This window comes from Hibiscus syriacus, unplaced genomic scaffold, assembly GCF_006381635.1.
Source record: "Hibiscus syriacus cultivar Baekdansim isolate YM2019G1 unplaced genomic scaffold, ASM638163v2 tig00110393_pilon, whole genome shotgun sequence".
In the NCBI taxonomy this organism is placed as follows: Eukaryota; Viridiplantae; Streptophyta; class Magnoliopsida; order Malvales; family Malvaceae; genus Hibiscus; species Hibiscus syriacus.
Genome location: NW_024062721.1, coordinates 803,059 through 812,019, shown reverse-complemented (window position 1 = coordinate 812,019; position 8,961 = coordinate 803,059). Strand labels below are relative to the sequence as shown.

The window sequence follows — 8,961 nt, the reverse complement described above, 5'->3', positions numbered from 1 at the left end:
AGTAAATTTTAGAGTGTCTGGTGCAGCCATTTTTAAATATATATTTTGATTTTGATTTTTTTTTCAATTAAAAAACAAATATAAAATATTTATGAAAAAAACGTTAAGTTCACCTGTGATTTCTAATAAAAAGCTAAGGTCAATCGTTCTGAATAGATGAAAAAATTAATTGTAAAATAAAAATATTAGTATTAAATAACACATATAGGATGGGAGAAACATCAGGCTATCTCAATTGAATAAGATTCAAAGCAAACAAGTGTTTCCCCTTAAATTCATCTACTCTGCAACCTGGACTGCCTTCCACCGTATTTGCTTCTTTGAGTGGAAGTGTTCCCAAATTTGAGAGGCACAACTTGTGCAATATATGATTTTCCAGGAAAATTCCTTTTTTCTCTGGGGAGAGGAAGAAGCTCTGGTAACCAAAATGCTACGTACTCCCCATCTGGATCATATGTCTGCGCCTGAAAATTTGTTCAAACCGATATTGCATGCTACTCGGCCATGTTTTTATTTGAAGTTGAAAGTGACTCAATCTTCGCAAACTAGTGTAAATGCATAGAGAAAAAGTGTATCCAACTGCACTTACTTGCTTTGGGATGCTGAAATACCGATCTTCTCTGGGATCATTTCCAACTCCTTAAAAGAAGAAACATTATATCATGTTAGGTTAAGACTTGTCATAATTCCAGAAGAAAGGTTGAACAAATGAGTTCACAATTCGGTCAAGAAAACTGCATAGTATGCATCTTGCACATAGGGGTGCAATTTGCAAATGAACCAAGCTTGAACGAATGAAACTGTATTCCTGTTCGCTTATTTATTTTTGAAGGTGTTCATGTTCATACTCATTTGTTTAGCTTAATGGACGAATGGTTCACGAACTGTTATTCGAACACTCTATTCATTTACACCCCTACTTGCACAGTTGAATGTCAACTGCTTCTTAACACAAGAAACTCTAGAAGAAGCAAAATGCAATACTATTATCTTGAAAAATATGTTAGGAAAAGGTATATCCATGAATCACCTGCACCATACGTCCAGTTTCCATAGTTCGAACATGGATCGTAATCTAAAAGGCATGTCTCAAACCATTCTGCACCCATGCGCCAGTCAATTCCCATGTCTCGAACAAGAAAGGAACATACAATCTGCATGCCATTTGATCATGTTGAAAACTTGTTTAACAGGTTGCACGATTCTGAAAGCAACAACTACAATTATATTCTACATGAAAGGGGAAAAAAAAGTTTACCTGCCGGCCTCGATTCGACATAAATCCGGAGGCTGATAGTTCCTTCATGTTTGCATCAATTAGAGGGTAGCTACAAGTTTGTGAAATCCACATAAATGCATGATGATGTATATAAATGAATGAAATGAAGCATCTGCAATATACCCAGTGCAGCCATTTCTCCAGGTCTCAAACAATTTTTGGTCTTGACGCCACCTCTGTTCCACTTTTCTTGGGCCACCTAATTACCATAAACATTAGTAATACACTCCTAAAGAAATTCGAATAATTTCGATCTTTACCTAAATAGAAAAGCGAATTCCCATGTTTTATCGAAACAAACCGGAAGTAATCCCTCCATATCAATTCAAACAACACCCTGCAACAATTGTCATAGTTGAAGATCAAGCCTCGTATCAGACTAAACAAATAAGTTTTTCACGGCAAGTTGGAATGACAGAAGGTACCAGTATGTGGAGTCATTTGCTTGCCTTTCCTTTTCATATCTCTTTACCTGATAGTATTAATCAAAATACTGACCCGAGTTAAAATTATCATCTTCGATCTATAACACTGTTATTCAATAACAGCAAATGAAAAAAATGGAAAGTCAAACTTCGGTTACCTCTTCATATACGAATCGAGGAGAGAGACTTCCTGAAGCAAGCCATGGAGAGAACTTGGTTGAGTAATCAGGTCCTAACATCCCATTCCTTGTCTCCTTGTAAATTTTTAACAAGTCCTATATAAGAATACACTTTGTTACTACATTTTCTCTAGAATACAGATGATGCAAGTAAATAGATCATTCTACCATTTACATAAAGTAATAAGCCAATAATTCTTGCCTTCTTCCAGAAGTATTCTGTAACCCTGCCTAATGCAGCAGCCTCACCTCCCATAAATCTCATTCCTTTTGTAGTCTGTCATTCATGGGGATAAAAATCACTAAAAAGTTAAACTTTTTAGTGCTTATTGAATACTGATTTGTATGCATAGTAGTATGACATGTTAACTTGCCTTCTCCAAATGAAGTCCAAGTTGCTCAATTGAAGGAATGATTCCCCAATCATCAATACTAGGAGGTGGTCCAAGTGATTTCGGAAGTTTGATGCAACCTCGGATGGTGCATTTGGCTTCGACAGACTGAAAGCAATCATTATGTTAACAAACATCCAATGTGCAAAACCTCCATACAATGATTCAGAACCCAAAGTGATTACGATTTTCGAATCATGCCTTACGAAACTGAGTATATACATCTGGCAAACTGTTGATATTGAATGGAAGGTCATCTAAGTGATACAAAGTGCCGCCCCATGAAAGTTCTAGCTTAGGGCTGTGGGATAAACTTGACCTGCTAGAATTGCCTTGAGTAGGTGGTAACACCACCTGTCTCAGACTTCGTGCGACCGATCTTTCAACTTGAAGCTCCTCGGAGCAGGTTTCTTTATGAGCATACACCTGAGAAGAGTAGTTTTCGAACTGAGCACTATGGAAATCCAATAATATAGTAATTCTCAATTGTAAATTCACCTCTAGGACTAGACATTATAGTGCAGGGAACTTAACTGTGTGGGCTCCAAAAGCCCTTGCAAGCTTAGGAAGAATGTCCTCTGGTTTCCCATGTTGAATGAGAAGATTGAGACCCTTCTTCATTAAATTTTTCTTCAAATCACCCAAGCATTCCATGATAAATTGTGCTCTCAAAGCTATCACGAATGAAACGGAAAACAAATAATTTCATCTCAAAGCTAAACTTATGTAATCATTCAATCTTTGAAAACGACAATATCCCAAACCATTAATGCTCACAAATAAATGGAAAAAGGTAGAGCAAAACAAGAAGAAGAAAAGTGAAACCTCCAGTCTTAGGGAAACCGAAGTGATAGGTGGTGGTCTGAAAGAGACGAGGATCGATGCAGTAAACAGGCAAAATAGCCTCCGAAGAAACCCAGGCCTTGAACAAAGGCTCATTATCTAGCACCCTCAGATCATTCCTAAACCAAACAAGGGAAACCCCTTTTCCATTATTCTTCACTGTGTTTGATGAGTACCTTTCGAAAGTCTTCTCCGCAATGCTGTCCATTTCAAGGGGGTCCAGTCCCGGAACCTGGTACAGCGTTGAGGAAGAAACACACTGGGTTTGGGACTTTGAAGCAGAGCTCATGATGCGCCTAAAATCAAGACGGAACTTAATTTGCGTTGAAAATGCAAATGTTGAAGACGAAGAAATGATATTTTTGGTTTGCGAAAGTGGAAGCAAGGAGGAAGGAGAGACAATACCCATATGAGAAGTAGTTGGAGTTTCGAGTTTTCTACTTTCTAATTCTGGCTGGCAAAGCAAATCTTTAAGCAGTTGTGCAGTTAACACGTGGATATGAATGACGTGGTGATCACTAAACCAGGAGATAAGTCTTAAAGAATTTGTATCGGCGTTGGCCTGTTTCTGTCCATGAATCTGTATAGTCTTAATTAATTTGGTTTGCGAATTTGTATAGTCGTTGGCCTGTTTCTGTCCAGGAGATAAGTCTGGTGCTCGGAAGAAATAAGAGAAGAAGGACAGCTGCCGAGTACGAGCGACGGAGGACGGGTGGTGGTGGGAGAATTCAGAGACGATTTCGCCCGGAGGATGGGCAGCGACAACGGCGGAGGCAGAAGTTGCGTTCATGGCGATGATATTTGAATTGATAGTGAGAGAAGAGGGCATGGAACGGATAAATGGGTGAAAGGATCAACTATGATTGAAGTGGAAATTAACAAGGGTAAACTATACAAATAGTCAGTAAAGTTAGAAAAATATTTTGTTTTTGTTACTGAAATATAAAAAGTAATATTTTAGTCACTAATATTATCGATTTATAACAAATCAATTCGGCTTTTAACAGTCGGATAATGTGACCCGGAATGTATTACTACATATTTAACTTCCTAAAATGTTTGAATAACGTTCTTCATCTTTCTCCGTTGTCAAGTGATTAACGTTATGTAACACTTACTATGAAGAAGAGTGTTGCACAATTCACCAGTGCAACAATTGATGTTTGACGTTGTAGTATTTTGCTCCACCGCCACTTCCCCTCTATTTGAACGCGAGCTTGGAATTAAAGATTTTATAGTTGTGAGATTTTTTTTTAGATTTTTAAGAAATTTATTTTTTTTAAATAAATATAAAAACGTCACATGTCACCGTTTAAGTAGTTGATGACTTTTTTAACAATTACGATGAATAAATACATAAAATGATAATAACAAAAACATTTAACACCTACCTTAAAAGGCATTATACACGTAAAGTGGTTTGAGGGATTGTGTTGGGAGAATTCAGAGACGATTTCGGCCGGTGTAATGAATAAGGGTTGAGGAGGGGCAGCGGCAGCGGCGGAGGCAGAAGTAGCGTTCATGGCGATGATATTTGAATTGATAAATGCCGAAAGGATCAAGGATGAAGGAAGTGGAAATTAACACATATAGGATGAAGTGATGTTGAATGTGTGGCTACATATTTGCCGGAACATGCAGATATTTTCTATGATCAGTTATTTTGGACGACATAGAAGTCAGGGCCTCAGGGAATGGGCGACGAGTCATGTGTAAGATTGAATGTCATTTAAAATTTAGTTTTATATAAAAATATTTTTTCTAATTAATTTAAATTAATATATATTCGTAATCTTTTTATTATTTACGACACATTCTATATAGATATAATTATTTAATCGAGTGAAAAACGGTAGAAGTTTGCCTTCAATATCATTTGATAGAAACTAAATGAAACAATAAAAACAGACATAGATCTCACTTGAAAACCAAACTAAATAGTAGAAATTTGCATTAATTGTTGTAAGTGTAGAATCCCTTAGCAAAAATAAAATAAAAAACTAAGATAAAAACGGTATTTGCCCCCACTATAACACCATTCAAAGTATGTTGCACTCGTCAGGGAGATGAACTACCGGTGGCCTTTAGGTGGAAAAATAATAGTTACTTACCGGCCGCGGCGGTGGCGGTGGTGATAGTGGTGGAAAAGCGTATCGCTGTCCGTCGTGCCATGAAAAATAGTGGTCCGGCCCTCCCATAGGTGGATATGGATGAACCGATCCATAAGGAATGAACCCATAATAGTTATGGTGGGGATGATAAATTGGCTCCCTAACATCCCCTTCAAATGTAATCCAAGCTATTTCTCCATGTTTACCATTTTTTTCAAAGATCTTCATAATTATAGACGGATTTACATTTCCTGAAACTTTCAGTGTCCCTTTCTCTGCATCAATGGCAACAGAATATACGCCTAAATCCAATAAAAAAAAGGAAGATATTACTCTCCTGGAAAACATTTTCCTGGGGAAAAAAGGGTTTTTTTACTGCAATATTCATTGAAGAATAGGAACTGAATTACCATGGAGATTCTGCAAAACATCCATCATCTTCCTTTTGCATGTCTCACAATTGACGTTCACTTTCAAAACACAAGTCTGCAATAAAGAAAGAAGAAACCCCAAGAAAATAAATTAGTTTCAAGACGAAGTGATGGAAAATATTGTTAAAAAGAAGAAGATGAAACCATTTACCATTTGTGCACGAGATTCCATTGAAGCAACGTTTTGATGGAATTCCTGGGTCAAGAAAAAGAAAATTGCTCATGTGTTTACATTTACATAGTGAGAGAGAGAGAGAGAGAGAGAGAGGAGAAATTGAGTTAGTGAGATAAGGTAAGTAATAAAGTAATGGATTTTGTTTCTTTCATATGTAAACAAAATTTCCTAAAATCCCTCCTTTCTTTATTGCTTAATCCGTGTGCATGAGGTGGTTTTAAATTTTCATATAATTTGGATAACTTTTTGTATTTTCCATCTGTTATGTGCTCATACACTTGCAACTAAGGCCCTAATTTGTATATCAGAGTTGCAGTGTGCCTGCTTTTTGGGATGGTTTGCTACGTGCACTCTCTTGATAAAACGATTCGAAGAGGTTTTCGAGCGAAAGATGAAAGAAGGAAACAACTCTGTACGGGGACTTGATTGAATAAAAAGCATTTCTTGCTATATGAGATAGTACAATTGACATATATGTTGAATTTTCATTCACAAGCTATAAACAACTAAGGACAATTGGGTGCTAGCTAGAGCGGTATAGAGGAAACCCGAGTTCATATCTGTGCCTACTCAATTCTCGGGCTCCGCCTGCATGGTGATGATCTCCGATAAACGAGTTGCATGGAAATTGGCAATGAAAGCGGAAGCTTTCCTGTCAATACCAGGCTCTGCAACCACTCCGGAAGTACTGTCTTCCTCACTGGGATACACCTTTCTTGTGCCCCAACCATCTTCCTCCTGATCGTAACCATTACGACCCTTCTTAGCTTTGAAGAGACCCAAGAGGAAGGATTTCTTGTGTTTGTTTCCTGCCATGGCCAGAGATATATGTATTTTGTGTTTGAGTTTGCAGCGCAGCAGTGTGATGGTATCGGTGGATCTGAGGCCCGTTTTATAGGGGGCGGCCAGCCAACCATGTAAGAGAGAAGGAATCAATAATGATAATTGAGAACAAGCGTGTGCGTTGGGGAGGCTAAACTTCTCGTCCCCATGTGCTGTGGTCCGTCGCTTGCTTGGTTTGATTGACAGGAGAAAAGCAATGGTTGAGAGGGAGTTTACTACCTCATTTCTTGGGTCTTTGCCTGTATTATTTTTTATTCTTTAGCTGAAAATTAAATCATCGACAAGGTTGCATGCACTATACACCTTCCTTCTTCGGGTAAAAGAATTCGAATTATTCTGTGAGGTCTAGTACTTTGTGGGTATCCATATTGTTGGGAAATAAACAGAGTACGAATAATTTCCCTATAACCATATTAGTGAGAATGCGAAATAAAAGCGAAAAATAATACATGAAATTGATAACGGAGTTCAACCAATTTTGCCTACGTCTCCGGACTGCTGCAGATCTTTTACTAAGAGAGAAAATTTACAAGTGTTTACAAAACACTCACTACTCACAAGAAAACTCTCTAGTATTGGGAGAGAAATGATTTGGGATTTTGGGATGATTATGAAGCTAAATGAGCTAGGGTATTTATAGTTAAAATTTAAGGACCAACTTGTAAATACCCTAAAATTCAAGGACTCAATTTTGTAATTATCACTTGACAATTTCAACAATTTGGTGTTGCCCAAATTGTTGAATTCTTCAGCCACCCATGTGGGGAAAAAACCAGCCGCCCCACTTGTTAATATTCAACAATCTCCCACTTGAAGACTGATTTTAATCTGTCTTCACACCTCGATCAATGCAACAACATTTATGCTCTTGTTACTGTAGCATGCCAACTGAATCTGAACACAACTTCAATTTGTCCGTAGTCACTGCCCTATAAACCCACTTGTTATTGGGCAGTTTCTCCGTGGTTGCCTTGTCTCTTAACGTCTTAGCTCCCTTCGACTCTTGTCCACTAGTCTTTGAAGGATTGTTCCTCACTTGAACATCCTCGGCAAGCCCTTGCTTCGACCCTTCTCTTAAGATGGTCTCTGAAGACATGTTCTCTACACGAACATGCTCGACAAATTTGTTGGACATGGACAACTCCTCCTGCACTTGGCTTCTACTCGTCTTGGCAGAAATGAACCTTATTGAGTCAACTCTCAACGCCTCTTCGATCCTGGGTTTGTCATCTTCTCTGGACAACTCGATCTTGGGCTCATCCATCACCTTGGATGACTCGTCTCCCCTCGGGTAATTTTGCAATACTTCTAGCATCTTAAGTCTGTGCCCCCTCTTTTGCTCGACTTTTACCCTAGGTTTAACATCTTTGACACTCAAACTTATGCCAAGACTGCACACATTTTCACCAGATCCACCATCTGGTTCATCTTTGACTGGACTTTCTTTGCCACTCGAGGAACAACCTTCCTCATCCTCTGGCTGTCCTTCATCGCAGAATCTCTTGCCACTACCCTCGGATTTCGGCTTTGCTTTGGAAGTCTTGTTCTTCTTGACTCCAAATTCTTTGATGGTCTCTACGGTTGTCAAGGCTTCAAACAACCCCTTGATTTCCCTTCACTCCAACACTTTTTTTTGCCCATGGCTTCAATCTGAACATGAAGGTGAAGAATTCATCTTCTTCAGTCAAACTTGGGACTTTGATCATGAGTTTTCTGAATCTACTCACATACTCCTTAAGTGTCCCTTTATGCCTGAGACGCCTCAACTTGGACCACGCCTCCATCCTGGCATACTGTGAGCGGACTTGCTCACATTGTGCCCTCGGCTTGATGGCTTTATCTCTTGCTATCGCACCAGGTCCCTTCTTGTGCTCGACTGCTTTGACACCCACAGTCTCGTCACGTTTTTTTCCGGGTTCGACTGTTTCAACATCAACAGCCTTGCCTCGTCTCGATCCTTGCTTGGCCGCATTCATCCCATTAATCGGGCCAAGTCTTTTTCCTAGCTTGGTAGCTTTAACACTTGCGACCGCGCCAATTCCCGCTACTTCTCCTTCTTCCATCCTCTTCATGATGGCTGTAAGGCGACGCTTCTCGGGACATCTTCTAATCAAATGAGGACCATCACAGAAGTAGCATTTCAATTTTTCCTTGCTCTCCTTCTTCTTTACACCTGACTTAGCCTTGTCATTCTTTCCTGATGGCTTTCCTTGGCTACGAACAGTCGATGGCTCACCTTGGTCATTCGAAGAGCTTTCTCTACCATTTCCCTGCTGCACCTTT

At 39.0% G+C, this 8,961-nt stretch overlaps 2 protein-coding genes across 3 annotated transcripts; both read right to left on the bottom strand.

Moving 5' to 3' along the window:
* Nucleotides 1–126: 126 nt before the first annotated feature.
* LOC120123415 (cryptochrome DASH, chloroplastic/mitochondrial-like) lies at nt 127–3,680 on the bottom strand. Of its 2 annotated transcripts, XM_039142316.1 has the most exons (13): nt 3,101–3,598; nt 2,810–2,949; nt 2,477–2,701; nt 2,258–2,383; nt 2,086–2,160; nt 1,863–1,979; nt 1,705–1,751; nt 1,540–1,616; nt 1,403–1,478; nt 1,259–1,328; nt 1,031–1,154; nt 590–639; nt 127–464 (listed from the first exon to the last, which is right to left on the bottom strand). In XM_039142316.1, exons 1-13 carry the CDS (start codon nt 3,525–3,527, stop codon nt 276–278), a joined length of 1,743 nt encoding a protein of 580 aa, XP_038998247.1. In that variant the 5' UTR covers nt 3,528–3,598; the 3' UTR covers nt 127–275. The 2 variants fall into 2 exon arrangements, with proteins under 2 accessions (XP_038998247.1, XP_038998248.1); XM_039142317.1 differs by lacking the exon at nt 590–639 and having other exon boundaries at nt 307–464; nt 3,101–3,680.
* A 1,522-nt stretch (nt 3,681–5,202) lies between these two features.
* Nucleotides 5,203–8,106, bottom strand: LOC120123518 (heavy metal-associated isoprenylated plant protein 36-like). Its single transcript, XM_039142388.1, has 3 exons — nt 8,086–8,106; nt 5,640–5,715; nt 5,203–5,531 (listed from the first exon to the last, which is right to left on the bottom strand). The coding sequence occupies exons 1-3, from the start codon at nt 8,104–8,106 to the stop codon at nt 5,203–5,205; spliced, it is 426 nt and encodes a 141-aa protein (XP_038998319.1).
* Nucleotides 8,107–8,961: the final 855 nt, after the last annotated feature.

What these genes read in the sequence shown, in the direction of transcription:
- LOC120123415 (XM_039142316.1), bottom strand. Translation starts at nt 3,527, where the DNA reads ATGGGTATTGTCTCTCCTTCCTCCTTGCTTCCACTTTCGCAAACCAAA. An exon ending in CGGTTTCCCTAAGACTGGAG is followed by an intron (nt 2,950 to 3,100) that starts GTTTCACTTTTC and finishes CATTCGTGATAG; the next exon opens with CTTTGAGAGCACAATTTATC. An exon ending in TATATACTCAGTTTCGTAAG is followed by an intron (nt 2,384 to 2,476) that starts GCATGATTCGAA and finishes GATTGCTTTCAG; the next exon opens with TCTGTCGAAGCCAAATGCAC.
- LOC120123518 (XM_039142388.1), bottom strand. Translation starts at nt 8,106, where the DNA reads ATGAACCAGATGGTGGATCTG. An exon ending in TGAACCAGATGGTGGATCTG is followed by an intron (nt 5,716 to 8,085) that starts GTGAAAATGTGT and finishes TCTTTATTGCAG; the next exon opens with ACTTGTGTTTTGAAAGTGAA. An exon ending in TGTTTTGCAGAATCTCCATG is followed by an intron (nt 5,532 to 5,639) that starts GTAATTCAGTTC and finishes TATTGGATTTAG; the next exon opens with GCGTATATTCTGTTGCCATT.